Source organism: Panthera leo, chromosome C2 (genome assembly GCF_018350215.1).
Source record: "Panthera leo isolate Ple1 chromosome C2, P.leo_Ple1_pat1.1, whole genome shotgun sequence".
In the NCBI taxonomy this organism is placed as follows: domain Eukaryota; kingdom Metazoa; phylum Chordata; class Mammalia; order Carnivora; family Felidae; genus Panthera; species Panthera leo.
This window is the reverse complement of record NC_056687.1, coordinates 69456230-69477306: the sequence shown is the minus strand read 5'-3', so window position 1 is coordinate 69477306 and position 21077 is coordinate 69456230. Positions and strand designations below refer to the sequence as shown.

Below are 21077 nucleotides of genomic sequence, written 5' to 3'. Positions count from 1 at the left end.
CTGCAGGGGTGTGTGCTAGGTGGGCTTGAGCTCCAGCTGAGGAAGGAACCTGGCACTCCCCCTTTTCTCTTTGCCCTCTTCCCACAGCTTCGGCAGTGGGGTCTGGGCAGGCAAGGGGCAGCACGGGAGCCAGGCTCAGGCACATCTAGGAAGAGAGGCTTGGTCATGCTTCCTGCTTCCAGACCCCACCGGGCAGAGCACACCCTGCAGATGCTCAGGAAGAACTTAGGGAATGAAGAGCCTAATCACTCCTCAAAACCCTTCATTTCTTTCTTTTTTTTCCTGTATTTATTTATTTTTATATTAAATATAATTTATTGTCAAACTAGTTTCCACACAACACCCAGTGCTCATCCCAACAGGTGCCCTCCTCAATGCCCATCAGCCACTTTCCCCTCTCCCTCAACCCCCATCAACCCTCAGTTTGTTCTCAGTATTTAAGAGTCTCTTATGAAAACCCTCCATTTCTTTAACAATCTTATGCAGAGGCCTGCGGAGAACTCCTGGGTTCAGTTAGTGCCCTTGTCCCTGTGAGCAGGGCAGAAATGTAGTAATGGGACTATTCACGGCATAATGCTTTTAGCAGCCTGATCACCACTCCTGTCATGCTTCTGTGCCTTCAAAGAAATTTAAATTTAATTTAGTCACCCATCCTTCTCCCAAAATGTTTTTGGGATTTCTTTCCACCCCCAGCCTCCAATCCTACTGTCGTGAGGTGAAGGCCTGGTCATTACCTTAGCTCCCTTTCCTCCCCAGCATCCAGTAGGTCACCTGGTCCCACTTCCTTTCCTTTAGAGTGTCTCCAGAGTTTGCCCCTCTCTTTTCCACTCCCACTGCCACCTCATCTGCTCACCCTTGGATTAGTATAAAAAGACCAGAAGTGGGGATCCTGCCTCCCAATCTCTCTCTGCACTGCAAGATGAAAGTTACTAAAACCCCAGTTTTTAAGTGGCGTCCTTTGAAACCACTCAGCAGTAGGTGGTGCTCTTGTGCCAGCTCAGAATGCTCACAAAAGTTTTGCTCCATCAGGCAGCCCAGTGAGCATGGACTGTGCCACAGTCCACTCTTGATTTGGTACTGACTGTGTGCCTCAGGGGGACACAGAAGTATCTTAAGACACCGGACCTGACCTCCAGGAATTTGCAATATATTGGGAGGAATGAGGCCTCTGAGCATAAAATCACAATACAGGTTGGAATAGTCCAGTTTGAGGGGAATGGATAATGGCTACAGGAAGATGCCCAGAGGAGAGAAAGACCACTTCCAAGAGGGAAGAATGAGTAAAGCAGTGTTTGAGCAGACCTTCAGCTAGGGTAGGGTTTCAATAGGCAGAGTGAGAGGGAGGTTGGTATAAAGGCAGGAGACGGTAGGGCTGTGCAAAGCACAGAGAAGGATGTCCCGAAGGTGTGGCCCAAATGCCCAAGTCCAGTCTCATTCCCCATTGTAGTCCCTTCCGGTTTGCACCTCCTCTTGACACCTCATGACAAGGGTCAGCTTCCCAGGGAAACCTCCTAGGGCAAGACAAGCACCGCTCTAAGGTAGGACCAGTTGGTCTACCTGATCTGCATGGAGAAAACCAAACATCCCTTTTTCTCTATACCAAGAAAGGGCATGTCTTCTCTCACCACATCAGCAACCATCCCCATAGCAGGGACTTTCTTGTCCTAGAAAAGGCTCTCTGAGAAGGGCTGGAGGTGAGCCAAAGAGTAAGAGACTGGGGTTTCTTGGTGAAATGGGAAACATGGGGAAAAGCCTTCTGGGATTTCAGGAGAGGCAGGTTTCCTCCAAGGGAATTAATGTTCCTTTGGGTGTTTTACCATGAGTTTTCTGACTCTCCAAGATAAGACCACAAAGCTTTGGCTCTGCTTAGGAATGACCTCAGGGAACACCAGGGGACACAGGAATGAACATCCCTGATCTGGGCATACCTAACTCAGGGCACCAGAATCCTGTCAACTCAACATTTCCATACTAGAAAAGCCTCTCTATGCATACGTGTGAAAAGACATCATCTTCTACTCATATACGAGATAGTGTCTCATTCAGTTTGAATGAGAGAATGTAATTCTCTGGGTGTGTATACCTTGGAGTTTCAGACTGGCTAACCTGAACTACAAGAAACAAGTGTACCACCCCCCCCCCCAAAACACACACACAAAATCTCTCTCACTTGTAGAAGTGAGATCAAGAGCTGCAGACCCCTCCCCATCCCTTTTCACATTTGAAAAACTGGTCCCAGGAATGCCACACTGAAGAGCTTAGAGCCCATATCAAGTGAAAATAGGACAGAAGAAGTGATAGGAGCTCACCTGGAGCAAAAAAAGACTGGGAAGGTCCATGAGGATTCTCTTCAAGTCATCAGAGGGCTGCTGTCCAGGAGACAGAAGGAACTAGTTCTGGGGGGCTCTAGGGCAGAGCTGAGACCACAAGGTGGAAGCTCCAGAAAGACAGATGCTGGTTTGGTGGCAGGAGGCCTTTCTAACAAACAGTGGTGTGTAATGATGAAACAAACAGGCTGCTTCACAAAGCTGTGGCTTCCTCCACCCAGGAAATGCTCAGCAGAGAGTCTAGATGATGCATGTCAGAGAAGCCCTGAGTAAAGGATTAGACCCGCTGATTCAAAGATTCTAGCATTCTAAGATGATCCTGGCAGGGCCTGAACTATTCACCAAATTCCAGCTTTTCCCATGGCCCCTGGTTCCTCGGGGAGTGGACCCCCAGTTGTAACTCCTGGGGAGCCATGCCGCAGGGACACTGTCCTAGAGCCTGAGCTCCAGCCTCTCTGGGAAGGGATGCTCCCAGAACCCACCCTGTACTTTGGGGCTGCCATGCCTTTGCTCATGCTCCTCCCTCTTTCTGCACCCCAAGTTCAGCTGAACATTTCCCCATCTGCATTGTTTACATAGCCAGGATAGGCACCTCGGTGGACTTTCTCTATGCAGCAGCTAACTGTTTGCCAGCGCCCCTGCTCCAACGTGGTAAGGCCTGACGGTAGCCCATCTGCTGGTGGCCTGCCCCAGCACAATATTTGGCAGTTATTTAATTGGCTTACCTTCAGCAACAGTGTTCTAAGATCTTGCCATCCTGGTCACATGCTTCCACTTCCTTTCCTTTCTACTAGCAGTAGATCTAGTAGCTATTATTCACTGACCAGTTCCTCCTCAAGACCCCTTCCTGGTCTCTCCACGCACCAGGTACCTACCTCGCCTACACACTCTGCTGTCGCATGCTGCCCACTGTCTGCTCCAGCGCCCTTGCTGTGAATGAGGGTATACTCTCTGCCCTCCTTCCCCAGGCCCCAGCAGGCTTCCCCATGCCTCTCTTCCATTCCTGATCCCATCTATGCACATGGTCCACCTTGAGTCTCTCTCCACAAACTGGCCATCTGCCGAGCATCTATTGGGCTCTGGGCATGTTAGATGCTGTATACACATTTTCTTTCACCCATTACCAATCCTAAGGCGTTTATTAAAATCTACATCTTACTGATAAAAAGACAGCTCACAGAGCATAACCTGGCCACAGAAAGCCATTCAGCTAGCAAGAGGCTGGGCTGGGATTCAAATCCAGGTCTCTGTGACTGCAAAGCCACAGAGGGTTGCTGGGTCTTCTGGCCTTTGCTCTCTCTGCCCTCCAGAGGAGGTCTGCACCACACACGGAGCTCTGCCTTAGCTCCACCCACAGAAGGAAGCAGGACCACAAAAGGGAAGAGAAGCAACAGGTTCAGAGAGAATGGAAGCAAAAAGAGTGGCATGAGTGCAGGCTGGAGGGGCGTGAGGGCACAGGGGAGAAAGGTCACAGATGGGAAAGGAAGGAGAAGGGTGCAGGGAAGTAGGCTAGAAGAAAAAGGGAAGGAAGGTGTTTTGGTCCCTGCTGTAGAGACTCAGTTTGTTCTTTCACTTAACAAATTATACCTGAATTTCTTTTTGTTCTTCAAAAACAGTACTTAAGACATTCCTTCCACTTCCCCTACTGGGGCAGAGCTGACCTGTTACCTTTATTCCTTGGGCTACCACCCACTGTCTTCCCAAAAACACTCTAGGCACCCCAGCCCTAATTCCCACCTAGAAAGCAACACAGACCTAGATACTGAACCAGGCTCTAACCACCAGAGTGGGTATTATTTCTGTGCCATCCTTTTCTCATAAGCTATCAGGAATCACATCAATGCCGAACCTGATTTTCCCTATGCTTCTCTACCCAGTGCTTGGGTGGGAGACAGAGTCCCCAGCACCTAGCAGAGGACCTGGCACATAGTAGACATGTAATGTCAGCTGACAAGGGAGTGAATCAGTGTTTCTCAGTTACTTTCCTGTGCCTCACACAACTTCTGTCTCTGATCAGGACCTTCTGTTTCTAGCTCACCTAAATTGCTACAGACAGAATCAGTGTGGCAACCTGGATTCTGGAAACATTTTTAATGTAGTGTCCATGTTCTCGATTCCAAGGGGCCACTATGGGGTCCACAGTTCTGTAGGGTCCACTTATAAGTAGAGGCCACATATGCAGGCTATTTACATATGGCTGTCTGGTCTCACCCCTTGGGAGATCTGAGAGGGAGCTCCACCCCTCGCCCCGTGCCTAGACTTCCTCCCAGTCCTGCCTCCAATCTGCTCTCCACACCTACAGGCCTCCTGCAGACCTGTGACCTCTGTATACACTGGGGCTGAAAATGCAGGAGAGGCAGAAAGGATGGAAGGAGGAGAAAAACAGCTTTGAGAGAAAACACTTGCACATGCACTCTGCAGAACACTGTGACTTGGATTATTTTTGGACTCTAATGTTTCTAATGTTCAAGAGGAGGAAATGAGAAAAGTAAGTAGAGATTCCCAGGACCGGCAGGCTGGAAATAATACAGGACACTGTGTCCTGTCTTGGGGCGGGATACGGACACACTTCCTCACCCTGAGCCCAGGCAGTGGGGGGTGCAGAGGGTGGTGGTTTAGGCTCCCGTAGGAGGAGGGAGGGCAGGAACAAGAGGGCATGAAGCTTTTCTCCAAAAAAAGCAGGAAATTACAAACTGCCCAGTAAAGACCTTGCCCTCTGGCTGCCCCAAGGTTGCAGCTTTTTGAAGCCATCCTCCCAACAAGAAGGGCTCAGGCAAGTGAACCACAGAGACTTGGCCGCATGTACCCTGGAGACCTGTCCAGCACCTTCCCTTTCACTAGAGCAGTGATGAGGACCCCCACCCTCCATTCCTCCCCAGCCCCTGCAGCCACCTCCTAGGTTGCTAGCTGGCCCGTGCACCCCTTCTCCTGCAGGGCAAGGTCAGCGTGTGTGTGTGTGTGTGTGTGTGTGTGTGTGTGTGTGTGTGTGCGTGTGCGTGTGTGTTTGTTGGAGGAGGGGAGTAGCCCCAGCCTCAGAGCAGAGGGCCATCTTCCTACGCTGCCCACCCAACTCTTTCCCAGGCATACTTCCCAACCTCACCAAGCCTCAGCTCTCCCACCCACGAAACGATGCCCATATTCACGCCTGCCTGGCCTGCTACACAAAGCAGATGGGAGACCAAATGATGAACCACCAACTGGATGACTTTGGGTGGGTCTCTACCCTGGGTCAAAGTTTTTTATGTAAAAGGAAGGGCTGGACCACAAAACCTCTAAGGTCAGGAGTGTGAGAAGACTTTAAAAACTGACATTTAAAAAAAATATTATGTATTATAATTGCTACAATGGCACTTCAGTTTGACAAATGACTATGGAGTCATGCTTGCTGCTGACTTGAGGGGTGTGGGGCTTAGACGTGTGGCAAAGAGAAACAGCCAGTGTCTGGCAGGGAGGAGAGGCAGAGGAATTTCTCCACAAGTGGTCTTAGTGGTTCTCATCGCTCCAGGCAGGATAAGACTTTGGGTCTTGCTTTGGGCCCTGGGGAATGATCAGAAATGTTTATACCTTGGAGGGAGAGGACAGGAAACAGCAGTGGATACTTTGCCCAGTGACAGGGCATCCTGGGGATGTCCTAAATTGCTAATGTGGTTAACAGACATACAAACAGCAAAACACAATAAGCACGTAACCCTTAGCACAGTGCCCTGATGCCTGCTGCGATGTCCTTCCCCCAGCGGGCCCCATAAATATTTTCTCATAGTAACATGAAAGTAACATTATTTTTTTTTGCACCGATCTCCAAGAAGATCAAAATATGTAGATGTGTTTCTTGGATGGACTGTAGGAAGTGTTTCTGGCCCCTAGTTTGCAGGAGAATAAGACAAATACACTTTTAGCTATAATGCAAAGCAGAAGGTGACAAGTATCTCAGATACATAACGTACATGGGGAGGGGGCAATCCCATCCCCCTGGGAGAATCACTTTCCTCTGTGGCTGCTTCAGGGACAGACTGTTTTCCAAGAGACCTTTCCTGTGGCAACTTCCCAAACCTGGACCCATCACATATGACCCCCATTTGACCTAGGTGCTCCTCTTTGTGCCTCGGGCCAGGGCACCACACAACCTAGTGACCTCTGGGGACCCCTATGAACCTACATCCTAATTGCCAATTTCTCTCACAACTCAATCCTCAATTTTGTTTCATTTAGGGATTACCAAAAATTATCTGGAGCAAGTCCATTGGGAAGATAGCTTGGATGACACTCTGTGTGGTCTTGGCAGGCACCCAGTGATTGAAGAGGAAGCCATGACTGAACCATCACAAGAAGAAGGAAGGGAAATCTGGTGCCAGGCACCTCCACACATCACCCCACTCGATTTTCATAACAGGCCCAGGCAGCTCAGGCCCCCCCCCCTTTTTTTTTAAAGCAAGAACAGAACTCGACAGATGATGGTTTTAGTTGCTGAGAAAGACTTATTTTCCATCACCAGCCAAGGTGATAACTCTGAAGAGAGAAGAGCCTACTGTAGATATATAGGGAAGAATGAATAACAAAAAGGCAAAAATGTTTACAGAATTGCTGAGCTATAAAGAGGCTTAGATATCATTAGTAGGGCAAGTCTGAAAGGAAGAGGAATGACAGGCACTATTGACTGAGGTGGGTGGGGGTCTTTATCAAACTACTTTGGAGATTCTGATATGTTCCCTTACAAACCTGTTCTCTACCACAATGCCACCACTACGACAGCCACACACGTGCCTCACCACCACACTTCTCCCGTTGAAAGGCACTTTCACAAAGAGAGAGTATTAGTAATGAGAATAGTGTGGTGTAGAAGCAGAAAAGTTAAAAGAAACTGAGTTAGCCCGAATTCTTCATCTTTATTTTGTTGGGAGCATAACTGGTGGTCAGAGATTAAAGACGTGTGTAAGGTCTCCCAACTGACAAAGTGGCACCTCAGAACCAATCTGAATTCCCACTCACACAGCTCCATTTCAGGCCAGATGGCACCCTTGCATGTAAACAGAATTCCACCATGCAAGGATGAAGATGCAGGAAGGTATTTAGAATTAGGTTCTGCAAAGGGAGCTTTCCCATAGGTAGCATCGTGAGGGTAGGCTCAGATGACCACTGAGGCCAGTCTCATCAAAGCAAATGCAAAGGTCTCGTCTGAGCAGATGCCTGGGTTACAGAGGAGGTGGGCACCTAAATACCACTCCAACTGTGGTCTTGAGCATGTCCCAAGCATTGGTTCACCCATGAAACAAACACACTATGCTGCATAAACCAATAATAGGCATAATTCCAGTACTGGAAGCCCTGCAGAGTGGCTTAGTCCTCCCTCTTTTGGGAATTCTCCCACAAGGTAGTGGGAATATACTCCTTTCTAGAATGGCTTTGGGCAAGACTAGAGCATGGGCCTCCTGGGTAGACATCAGTTTTTATTCAGAAGAGGAATAGATGAAGATTTCTCCATCAGTTAAGTCCCTTATACACTGGAGCCCTTTGAGGCTCTTGTTTCCTGCAAAGACTGGAAGATTGTGGGCCTTCCGCAGACTGGAAAGTTGGATGGTGCAGCAGCTCCAGTATTTTCTTTATCTTTTTTTTTAAGGTTGTATTCATTTTTGAGAGAGAAAGAGAGACAGAGTACAAGTGGGGGAGGGGCAGAGAGAGAGGGAGACACAGAATCTGAAGCAGGCTCCAGGCTCTGAGCTGTCAGCACAGAGCCCGATACAGGGTTCAAACCCATGAGCCATGAGATCATGACCTGAGCCGAAGTCAGACTCCTAACCAACTGAGCCATCCAGGAGCCCCACCTCCAGTAGTTTCTGATATATGTCACTGGCATCAGTACATTGGTGGGCATCATGAGGTCACAATGGCTGTCATCATGACAGTGTGGGAGGTAGACTTTCTGATCTCAAGGTCTTTTCCAGTTCTGCCGTTCTAAGATGTGCCCTAGGCACCCAGGAAAGGGAGGGGAGCAGCTAGGAAGGATCCTCCACTGAGGAGCAAGAGGACATGGAATGAGGCTACTTAATGACATTAATACCACAAACTGCCCCCTACTGGGGAAGAGCCCTCCCTTCTCTCTGGTAATGGGATATGACTGCAGGGCAGACACCTCCATCATACAAGGTCCACTGCAGCTGTGGGGGCAATCAGCTGTGAGACAGGTCTGCGAAGAGAGTCGTAATCTGTACCTGGCTAATGAGGACAGCCCGCCTGTGTTCTGTGAGCACAGTGGAGGACAGGCCCATTAGTTACAGGCTAGAGAGCACAGGACCAAGGCAGTGCTGCTCATCTTCCAACAAGACGCATTGTGCACTACTTGTATCACCTCTGAATTGCCCAGCCCTCCCACAAATTGCTCATTAAGGTTTTCCTAACATTTCTGAGCTGCAATATTCCCTCTTCTCTAAAAACCCCCAATCATGGAGGTTGTGCCTAGGGCATGGGGTGCACATAGCAGACATAAGTAATAATAAATAGCAGTTTGTGACAGCTTGCTGTTCCAGGACAGAAATTCTAGCCTACTCATCTTTATCCAAGTGCCTTGTTTGGGGATCATGACAACTGCTCACAGAAGTTCATTAAATGAATAGTGGCCTACTTTACGAGTTATCGTGGAACAGAGTCCTTCCTCCCTAAGTGTTTAATTGGCAGAGAAAATGGCTCCCTCCTCACCACCCCCAAGATGAGGAAGGATCATTTCAGGGGTCAGAGGAAAGTGATGAGAAATGGCTTCACTCCCCAAGACCAGCTGGTAAATGGGGAGTACCACGTATTATTCAAGCCCTAGGAAACAGCTGTCACCCCACAGAGCCAGAGGTGACAGACCCAGCACTCACCTCTTTACAAAAGTAGGAGCTGGGTGATCACCAGACTCCTCGATTTGCTAAGAGTTTCCCAGATCTGGAATTACAGGCCTCCGACAAGACTCCCACCAGAAGGGAGGCTAGGACATGGCTCATGCAGTAACTATTTCCTCCCACCCTTGTTTAGATGTGGATCCACGCAGACAACCCTTACCCCAAACCACCACCCTCTTCATCCCCTTTCAAAAACACCAAATAAGTCGAGGGCTGAGCACTTGACTCTGCACAGATATTTTAAATTAATCTTGAAGCAACTTAAAAGGGCTGTTTTCTCTCCTGCCCCACACTGAGCACATTTTCTGTGGCAGCTGGGTCAAGCCTGAGCAACATTTTCACCACTGACTCAATATCAAAATATTCCTGAGCTGCCCTCTTCCCATCATTCCTTTCACTCCGTGTTTCATTTTTTATATTCTCTCCCCTCCCCCTCTACACACACCAAGCACACCACACACATGCCACACACACATACTTCTTTCTATGGTATGAATACACCACAGAACATGGATCCTAAACTTAAGAGTCTCTGCAGAGAACTCAGGGCTTGTGTACTTGGACAGGAAAAAAATATGCCCTTATTGTCACTAACATGTAACTGAAATATAGCATTCCTTTCCGTTATGAATGCAGGCAGCAAACTACATTAATGTTAGCAATACTTGTGCCTATGACATCAACAGAAACACACACTCAGATCACATCAGGTTTTGCCCTGAAATGTCACTTATGCTCATCACTACTTCAAAATTATGGTAGGTAGAAGACTTCAAATAGAACTTGTTATTTAACAATGTTCCTAAAGAAGTATTCAAGTTATGGCTATTTTAAAAAAATGTAATAACTGTACTTCAATAATTATTTTTCAAGGCCATATGTGTGTGTGTGTGTGTGTGTAATACATACATATACATATATATATGTATGATATGTATGTATATATGTGTGTGTATATACACATATATGTGTGTGTACATGTACATATATATTATTTTGTACATTTACAAATGTTACTCTGAGAAGGGTCCATAGGCTTCCCCAGAACAAAGAGGTCCATAGCACAGAAAGGTTAAGAGCACCTGCTGTTGAGTGTGCCTTTGAAGGTGGGATTTGAGGTCGTCCCCAGAATCATCAGGGCATGGGCCAGATGGCTTAGGGGCTAACAGGCAGTGTTCAGTGGTAGCAAGAGGCAGGTCCTGGGAGTTAGAGATAGCAGGCTATTGGGTTAAAAGTTAGGTTGGGCTTTGGAGACAGAACAAATACTAGCTCTGTCTAACCAAGAGTGTGATCTTGAGAAAATCACACTCTGGGTTAGAGAAAGAATCAAGCATGAATTGAGAAGATACATGTGTGGCCAAAATTCCTGCCTGGCTGACTGGTGCTTGGCTGACTCTAGAAGGTCAGCCTTCCCTACCTGGGGACTTCTGAGGTTAAGGTATTTTGTTTTGTGTGTTTTGTTTGTGAGACAGGCGCTATCTGTGCCCTATGCAGGCTTCCCATATCCTTGAGCTTCATGGGTGCAGGGAAGTGCCTAAAACAAAACACTTCTGGGCAGACCTGAGTCCTCGGCCTCCCCTTATGACCCTGGCTCACTGAAACAGGCACCCGGGCCAGGCTGTAAAGCAGATTCCTTGCCCCAGAGCAGAAGAGACTGCAAGTAAAAAGGAGATGTCCAGATCTTTCCACTATTGGTTACAGGAGCCAAAGTACCCGCCTCTGGCTTCACAGAGCATCTGGCTTCCGACCTGGTGTCTCTCATCATTTGGTGAGCAGTGACAGTGACTCTGTAGTCCAAGTAGACTCTGTAGTCTACTACCCCTTCCTAGAGGGGAGTAGGCCAGGGCTGGAACCAGGCACTGGGCCACTGGGCAAGGAGCCCTCAGGAAGGCTAGGGAGACCTCACAGCTCCTAAGGTTGTGCAAGAAACTCTCCTACATATCTCTTCCAAAAACTGGCTTAAATGAGATTCAAAATTCCTTTTGTAGAAAGGGGCTATGTAATCTTTAAAAATTACACATATTGGTTTTCATCTGATTATGAACTATAAAAGATTAGAAAGCACAGAATAATTATACAGAGAGGGGCGCCTGGGTGGCTCAGCCAGCTGAGCATCTGACTTTGACTCAGGTCATGATCTCACAGTTCATGGGTTCAAGCCCTGTGTCGGGCTCTGTGCTGACAGGCCAGAGCCTGGAGCCTGCTTCAGGTTCTGTGTCTCCTTCTCTCTCTGCCCCTCCCCTGCTCACACTCTGTGTCTCTCTCCCTCTATCTCTGTCCAAAATAAATAAAAATGAAAAAAATTATATAAAAAAAGAATATTTATACAGAAATTAAATCAACCATAACCATAAACCCTTGAAATCAAAACTATTAGCACTGTGATGAATTTTGTCCATTTATACCTATGTTGGCACTCTCACATAAATTGGGATCATAATTATATATAGTTTTATATCCCGATTTCATTACTTACAAACACATAAGGACATTTTCAATATAGGATCTTAAAAGACACAAAACCATTGCATCAGATGCTGTCTATAAAACTCACAGGTTACCACAATGTCACGGTATGCCTAAGAGTGGTATTATGCATTTGGATAGAAGTTATCCCCAGAACACTGATAGGAGGAAAACCTATTTCACTCTTCTTAAAGTGCATATAATAGTAAACTCTCTTCTTTAGCTTGGAGAGAATCTAGAGAAGATACTTCTGTATCCCTGGCAAAGAAGCACTATATGATATTTTTCTTTTTCACTTTCTCACATGTCCCCTGATAAGGGGAAAGCTTTGAAAATTCACTGCTGGAAAAGTGGGGTCTTGCTTGAGAAAGTACACAGCAGCTGAGGAAAATCCTCCAGAAAGCAGTGGTATGGAAGGAAGAACCTTGTACTTCAAACAGAAGAAAGCTGGATTCATACGTCAAGTCTGCCATTATAGCCCCAGGATCAAAGAGCACCCGTTTCCCTGTATATCAGCAGAAACACCACCACCCACCTCAAAGGATCAAAGGGCTGCACAGATTAAATAAGATTCTGTATGTGAAAGTGCTTTGTCAACGGTAAAGGACACTGCAGGACAATAATCACTAAGTCGTGTTATTGCGACTGGTAACAGTATTGCTATTCTTGTGGCTTAGCTGGCTTGAACCACTCACTGCATGTCCTGAGAGGGGCAGCATCCAACAGTGCAAAAGTGTGGACTTCACAATCACATCACACTTCTCAGTCTGGCCAAGTTATTTGCCTTCCCAGTTTCTTCATCTATAAAATGGGATAACCGTCATATACCTACCCCTTACAACTCTTGAGATGATTAAAATAAGTTAATTTACACATGGTGCTTACAACAGTATCTGGCATATAATAAACACTACATAAAGGGAGATTTAAAGAGTCAACGATCAGGGCCTGGGTGGCTCAGTCAGTTAAGTGTCTGACTCTTGGTTTCTGCTCAGGTCATGATCTCATGATTTGTGACTTCGAGCCCCGCATCGGACTCTGTGCTGACAGTGCAGAGCCTGCTTGGGATTTTCTCTCTCCCTCTCTCTCTGCCCCTCCCCTGCTCACTCGCGCGCGCGCTCTCTCTCTCTCAAAAATAAATACTTTTTTAAAAAAGTCAGTGATCAATGACCAAATAAATTCATCCCAAACCAGTAGGCACATTTTTAAAGCTTTCCACAAAAGTATTATTAATCAGGAAGTTGGACCAGCAGCCTCTGTAAGTTCCCCTAAAAAGCTAAGCAGCAACTCCCAACACACACAAGCCCACTTCAGTCTGGCCGGCTCCCCTCCTACCTTCTCGGCATCCTGCTCAAAAAGCCGTAGCTGGAAGCACTGGTCCAACTTGAGCTTGCGCACATGCCACATCTGGTGCAGGTGCTGCCGGGTGGAGTGCAGCTTGTCCAGGAGGCTGGTGATCTTGGGCACCAGGCTCTGGAAGTCGGCGCTACCCGGGATGCAGTTGCGCCCTGAGAAGCCATCACTGCAGCGGATACACTGCAGCAGCCGCTGCCCCTCCCGGTCCAGCTCCTCCACAGGGGCCTTCAGCACCTTCTTCTTGAGCTGCGTGTGCTCGTCGATGAGGCGCCGTGAGCCTTCCACGTCCACGGGGAACTCCTTCCGGGCCAGCATCTCCTGTAGGTCCTCGAGGCGTGAGAGCAGGTGCACAGCACTGTTGAAGAACTCCTCCAGGGAGAGCCGCAGCTCGATCCACTCTTCGTGGTTGTAGTCCAGGGAGCCATCAAACTCCTCGGTCAGCTGGGAGGGGTCCACCAGTTTCGTGAGGCCCTCCACGGACACCATGCTTGTCTGAGAGGGGTAGACACAGAGAGGGGGACTCAGTGATGTGGAGTGAGCAGGGGGAAGACCCCAGGGCAGCCCCAGGCAGAAGACAGAGAGTCAAGGGGAAAGGCTGACATAAATCCACACGTTAATGACAACAGCCTGCCTCAGAAAGGGCGAGTGGGAGAGCATGCAGCCCATGGGTCAGGAGCCACAAATCAGCCGGGGTCAGCAGTTTCAACAGACTGGCTGACAGCCCGGGACAATCTCTTGAGCCTCTTATTCCTTCCAAGACTTACTGGTAAGGCCACAGTAGCCGACGAATCCTGAAATATCAGCCCCTGCCATCCTGCATATTGTAGGGTAAGTGGAGAAGCAGAAGTGAGAAATGTGTGGGTAGCAGAAGGGAAGGGAAAGGGGGTGCTAAGAGAGAGGTCTGGCTCACCTCAAAGATGAATTTGGAGCTGCCAAAGTTGGTCTTCTGTTTCTGCCAGAAGTTGTCGGGTTTGATGATGAGGGCCACATGGATCTCAGCTGGAAAGGCTTCCTGTAGCGTCTTGAGGAGGGGCTTGATGAGGTCCCACTTGGAGCCCCGCATGTCGATGATGACGGTGAAGCCACGTTTGCACACGTCCTCACTGTGGGGAGGTCAGAGGTCAGGCACGGTCACTCTGGGTGGCTAAGACTTTGGGGAACACAGTCAGAAAACATCCAGAAAGCTGCTTTCCTTTTCACCTGGACCCCTCCAGCTTCACACCATGTTTCCTGGCTGCTTTCTAACCCAACTCAAAATGCACTGCCTCAGAAAACCTTTAGATTAACCCCATCTGACCTAGGGCATCCTGGCTTCTTCCAGCACTTAGCACGTAACTCAGCCCTCCCTACAGTCAGTCGTACTTGTTGGGATGTTTATGTGCAAGCGTTCAGAGTTGTATTTGATTTTCTTTTAATTTTTGTCTCCTTTTCTTGCTCCTGGCATGAATCATGATTTCCCCATTTGAATACAAGCTCTTCAAAGACAAGGGCCCTACTGCCCTTAAACATGACATGAAAAACTTTTGGTATGAGTTCTGACCTTCCCTGTGCCTACCTCAATACAGACACTGGTATGCTTTACCACTGAACTCAAAGTGGGCCAAAACATCTTTTTCTTCAGTGGGCTCTAGGCTGATTTGACCAGTGGATTAGCAATGGTACACAGAGCATTGATAACATATATTTGCCACCACTGTATTTAAAATGTATTACTTGTAAAGGCACCTGGGTGACTCAGTTGGCTAAGTGTCCAACTCTTGATTTCAGCTCAGGTCACGATCACACAATTGTGAGATTGAGCGCTGCATAGAGCTCTGTGCTGACAGTGTGGAGCCTGCTTGGGATTCTCTCTCTCCCTCTCTCTATGCCTTTCTGTCTGTCTGTCTGTCTGTCTCTCTCTCTCTCTCTCAAAATAAATAAATAAAATAAACATTAAAAAAATGTATTACTTGTAGTTTAAAATGTGTATTGGCTTCTAAAAAATCATGTTGCTGAGTCATGCTGATTACTCTTAGATGGCCAAGGGTGGGGCTGGTTGGGATGTGGTCCAGTTGTCTCACGTCCTTCCATTACACCAGTCAGGATGTAAAAAGACATGTTTCAGGAAGTTAAGAGAGGGGAAACTACTCTTGAAATCAAGGCCAGATGAAGTGACAGTGACCATCTTGAACACCAAAAAGTAATTAGGCTAAGTGAATCAAGATGTTGCTATATAACTTATTAAGTAGCAAAATTTATTTAAGCACTTGGACTTTAAGTATAACTCCTAAGAAATCAAAGAAAAAAATGAAAGCAAAAATAGTTATAACATGTCAGTTTGGAAGCAATTCTATGTTTTGGTAGTTAGGGGTCTTTCCTTCCACCCGTCTTGGTTTTCTTAACATATGTATCTATTTTATAACTCAAAATAGATTTTGGTTAGTTCACATTAAAAAAATTTTTTAATGTTTATTTATTTTTGAGAGAGAGAGAGACAGAGTGCAAGCAGGGGAGGGGCAGAGAGAGAGGGAGATGCAGAATCCAAAGCAGGCTCCAGGCTCTGAGCTGTCAGCACAGAACCCGATGCAGGGCTCGAACTCACAAACCATGACATCATGACCTAAGGTGAAGTTGGACACTTAACCAACGAAGCCACCCTGGTGCCCCAATTCACATTTTTATATACATACTGGTGTAGCATTGCTTTAGGGTGTTTTGCTTAACTTCCTATTACCCAGATAGCACTTGCTTAAACCACTGTGCCTGTTGTGTGACCCACAGAGGAGTAACACCGCCTATTAATCACTTCCTGGAGGTAAGGCCACAATTGGAGGATTTAGGCCACAAAAGGAATCAAAGCCCCTCTTAGGCTTCAATCTTAAATCTCAACCAGTGTTGAGAATGTCACAGACTGGTGAAGAGATCACAGCTCCTGTGACCTTGTGACTGTCTCAAGCATAAGGCAGCTCACTTAGGCTTCCCAGTTTGACAGGAAACTCCCCAGGCAAGTTGTTGCTACAAATGACTAGACTCAACAAGAGAGGAAGCCTGAGTCTTTTATTTCTCCCCAAAGCGTGTATCCCAAAGGAAAGGAGTTGCCTCTTCTTTGACGCGTACTGAGTCGACAAGTTGCCAGAGTCGTCCAGAAAACGTTCTCTCTGCCCTATCGTCTGAAAGCAATGTGACTTTTCTTAATGTACGGGATTTCTTTCCCATTATAAGAGAAACACCTGCTAATTTATAGAAAAGTCAAAATAGTCAAAGACCTATATAAGAGAAGCTCACGATAAGAAGTTACAATACTCTGGTCTATTTCCTTCCAGTCTTTTTTGTGCATGAGGTTTTCACACTGTATAGTGTTCTATTTTTCACTGCAACAGAGGTTTTCTCCTCATATCTAAAATGTCTTAAAACTATTACATTTAATGACACATGGGCCATCTTATACCTATATTCTAACTTACTTAATCATTCTCATTATTTCTTTACAGAAAGGCAAATCAACTTTGCCGTGCACACTAGCAGTGCATGAGAGTAGCGCCCCCCCCCCTTACTGTCTCATTAGCACTGGCCACTGAATTTTTTTAATTTCTTGTTTTAATTTTTTAAAGTTTATTTATTTTGAGAGTGTGCGCACGCGCGCATGCACACGCAATGGGGGAGGGGCAGAGTGAGAGAGAAAGAGACAGAAAATCCCGAGCCTGTACTGTCAGTGCACAGCGTCTACTGTTAGAGTTTGTGGGGCACAAACTCATAAACCTGAGCCAAAATCAAGAGTCAGACACTTAACCAACCGAGCCACCCAAGTGCTCCTGGCCATTGAACTTTTTACATCTTTGCCCATCTTCTAGGAAAAATACTGCATTACATTTAAATACACATTTCTTTGATTACCAGGTATAGCTTATTGTTCCATAAGTATTTCCCTGTGATTACCTGAAGAGTTCTCTTATCTATTTTTCTATTAGAGTTTACTGGCTTCTCTCACTGTTCTTAGCTTCGTTTGGCTTGACTTCCACTTGTTACATGCCCACTATATGTCAGGCACTGCAAGCTGACCGTGGGTCTTGCCTTTCCTTCGAGATGCCCAGCTTCCTTGTTTCCCTGCCCCTCAGGTTCCACTGCTGTAACTGTCCTTTTGCTCACATCCCTAACAACAAATAGTGACTATCCCAGTATGTAAATATGGTGAGCAGCAGCAGCCTATACACTATGAACTAATAATCCCTGACAACTAAAAGTAGGAATCAGGCACTAATATTCCCTAGGAAATTCTCCCTAGCTCAGGAGATGGGGACAGATGCCCAGGGGCTGAGTGCTGAGAGCTAATCTAATTGGCATCTTTCTATGAAAATAGTCTTATCTCCTAAGGTGCTCTGTATGTTTCGTTTCAAGTAAGAAGCATAGTTGGGGGAGGGAAAAGAACTTTTTACCAATGCTTATTCTATGCCAGAGCCTATGCTTAGGCACTTGATACCCATTCTTTCATTTTATCCTCACAATAACTTATAAAGTTGGTATGGTTATCTCCATGTAAGGAATAATGAAACAGAGGCATGGAATTTGCCTAAGGTCACATGACCACTAAGAGGCTAAACAGAGGGTCAAAACCAGGACTTTAAAGCCCAAGCTCAGGTCACTATATCATACTACACCCTACCGTATTGCTGCTACGTGTGGTGTTCCTGTGATCGGGGGTGGGGGTTAAGAGTTCGTGATGGGGGATTGGATTAGGATGCTCACTGGAGATGAGGGCAATTAGCACAAGGACTCCAAGTGTATGCCCTTCCATTATGTAGTCTGTGCAAAATCACAAAATCACAGAAACAATAGAGCATGCATATTGAAAAGTTCCAGCAATTCACTTTGGTTTTGGCACATGAGTAAGAGTCAGAGAGCTATGAGGGGGTGCTGCTCTGAGTGCTTTAGAGAGCCCTGTTCTGTGCTCTGACCCTCCTCTTGCACATTTTCTCCCCCAGGGAACAAGGCAACTTGCCCCATAGAGTCCGTGTTGCCCTCACCCACCTTCTAGACTAAGCTCCTACCACCTAAAACCCTAAAATTCTCTGCCCAAAGGGCCTTTAGCCTACTCCCTGGGCCCACATGTACTTCTTTCCTAGGTTCAGTTCCCCCAAGGACAAGAAATACCAGCAGTACAAACACAAGAATGTGGCTAGAACATGGATATGTGAGCTGAGGTGTCCACACGCATGCAGAAAGACAGAGCTGGGCAGTGGGCAGAGAAGGGAGGCAGACCATGGGCTGGGGGTCAGTCTTCCTGGATTGTCAAGTTCTAGCATGGAACTCAGAGCAGTCCAACAAATATAAAAGTTAAGTTGGCCTCCTAAGTTGCTATGAAGATGCATTTATCAAAGTAGAGGGTAGACTCTTTAACAGTTCGTTAGCTTGCTATATTAATTTTCAATATTTACACATAGGGTATGTGGGTTTCTATTTGTACTCTTGCCCTGGGCATCACAGTTAGAAGTAGGCCTTCTTAGAAGAGACAGGAGTGGAAGCAGACCTCAAATCAGGATGCATGTCATACCATGGCAGGAGTGCTGGATTTATCCTAAGGGCAATGAAGAACCACTGAAGGGTGTCATTTAGGGAAGGAACATGATCAGGTGATTCGGAAGGCTTGCCCTGAAGCTGTGCAGAGGGAGAGTAAATCAGGGTCAGCCAGAGGGAGTGGCAGAAGAAGCGGAGAACCCTCTTCCTTTGGATCTTTGCTAAAATGCCTCCTAAATTAAGTCTCCCTTGGGCCACCCTATTCAAGGCTATGGCTCTCGCCTGGCACTGCCTACTTCCCTGCCCTTATTTTTCTCCTTAGCACTTATTACCATCTGGATCACATATTTTATTTATTTACTTATTGTCCCACTTCCTTCACTGTAAAGTAACCTCAGTGAGGGCAGGGAGTTTTGTATTGATTCCACTGCTGGATCCCCAATGCCTAATACAGTGCCTGGTGCTTGTTAAGACTCAATACACTGAGGTGGCACTTAAGGCAATGGAATCTAGAACCAGCCTTCTTTGGTCTGAATCCTGGCTCCATCATTCACTTATTGAGGCACTTTAGGCAAGTTACTTTTAACCTCTATGCCTTAGCCCCTTTACTGCAAAACATGAATGAACAGGAATACTAATAGCCTATACTACAGGGCTACGTAAAGGTTAAGTTTGTTAATGCCCATAAAGTGCTTACCATGGTGCTAGACACATAATCTGTACTACGTAAGTCTTAGCTGCTATAAGAGATGCGGTGAGTGTCCCACCAGGGACACTTTATTGACCACTGTGCCCAGCCTCCAGCTCTAAAAGTGCTGTAGCTATCAGCTTACACTTGAGACCATCTCTGGAGACTTCCCTGCTGCTGATAGATGACACTTCTCCAAGAGACACGTGGGCAGTGACAACCTCACACCAGGTGGGTGTGTGTGGGGGGGTGCCTTTCTATTACAAAGGTGCCAAAGCTCAGACCCTCTACCACAAGGTGGAGTAGCTCTGAAGTGTGACTTACACTGCAGAGCCTTCTCATTCTCCAAGTCGGTCTCCGGCTAGACTTTATCTGAGACCACATCCTTGCTTAGCCCTTCCTCTTCCCTACCCTCCTTCTCCAACTCCCTTAAAGGTTTTCTTGAAGAGAATGCCCTTAATGAATAATTTATACCTGAATCCCCATCTGAAGAAACATAGCCTAAAACATACATCCACAAATTTCCTATATACATGAAATTCTGAAGGCAATTTGATATATGGCCTGGAAATTAAAAGAAATCCAGGTTGCAAATTTTGACTCGGGGATCGTACAGTGACTGGCACAGAGTAGGCATTCAATAATATTTGCTGAATGGATACATTCATGAACTATGGTAGTAGATATGCACAGAAGTGAGTAAGCACCCAGTGAAAATGAGTAAGACAAAGAGAAACTTCCTGAGTCAAAGATAGAATTTATGGGAATATCAGTGTTTCAGAGATGGGAGAAGAAAGTAGATGAGCCTGAGGAAAAAATGCAGAGAGGTTAGAGAAAACCAAGAGAGGAAGAAATCAGGGAAGGGAGGATTTCAAGGAGGAACTGCAGTGTCAAATGCTGCAAAGAGGTAAGTCATTAACTGAGGTCAGAACTTTTCCATTTAGCAACTAAGAGGCATCGGTCCCATTGGTCAGGGCAATTTCAGTGGGGTGTTAGCACAGAGATTGGGTGGAGCAGGGAAGCAGTCTTCCTATTTGATCTCTGAGATGATTATAGGAAATGTCAAAGTCATCGGAGGTTGCTTTTGGTGCACTCCCATCCCTGGCCCTGTCTTCCCAACTCTGGAAACAGCCAGGGTCTGCACACTGCTCTTTGGCTGCCCAAGCCCCAGGTGGCTCCCCAGCCTGCCTCTGCCCCAAGCCTACATGCCCCCAGACCTCTTTTACTCTCAGCATGCTCGATGGAGAGCAATTTGAGTAAACCAATTTACCCTGGAATAAAACAGGTAGCCTTCCTTTTCCCTTTAGGTTATTTACCTTTTAAATAATATTTATTAGCCCAAGTTAAATGATCAGCAGCACATATGGCCACGTTGTATATGGGGAGGAGGGAGTGTAGAAAGGTGAAGCTTGGAGAAATAGGCCTTTAAGTCCACTAAAGAGAGGAAAGGAGAGTGAGTGACCCTGCCCATCCCCCACACCCCTTCCTTTAGACAGAGAACACAGCCACTGCTCACTACCCCTCTGCCCCATTTGTTTCCCATCTGGGGCTTGAGACCTGGACCCCCTGGGCCACCTTCTTGCCCTTTGTGCGTGGTAAACTGCGTGGTAAACTGTTTCATGGACTCTCAGAGCCCTCAGGCCCAGGACATAAATGTATACTTTATGAATGATTGGATATTTCTTGTACTCAGTTCTAGACCATTTAGTCTTTTGTTCATTACATGTTACTGGAGCTGTTTTCACTCGTGAGAGTTTGTACCATCTCAAAAAAGCATTTGTGCTGCTTTATGCCAATGCTTCTCAAACTTTAGTGACTTTCATTATCACCTAGGACACTTATTTTAAAATGCTGATTTGGGGAAACCTTTCAGAT

General features: G+C 46.6%; 1 protein-coding gene across 7 annotated transcripts in view; it reads right to left on the bottom strand.

The window, feature by feature from the left end:
- The window catches only part of KALRN (kalirin RhoGEF kinase), a 598446-nt gene that overhangs the window by 421628 nt on the left and 155741 nt on the right, over positions 1-21077 (bottom strand). For 6 of the 7 annotated variants that reach the window (XM_042954425.1, XM_042954412.1, XM_042954414.1 and 3 more), the window contains 2 exons: positions 13935-14127; positions 13004-13516 (listed from right to left, as the gene is read on the bottom strand). In XM_042954425.1, the coding sequence (XP_042810359.1) occupies positions 13004-13516; positions 13935-14127 (706 nt within the window). Of the gene's footprint in view, positions 1-2309; positions 2438-13003; positions 13517-13934; positions 14128-21077 lie in introns of those variants that run through there. The other variant, XM_042954415.1, reaches the window with a different exon arrangement.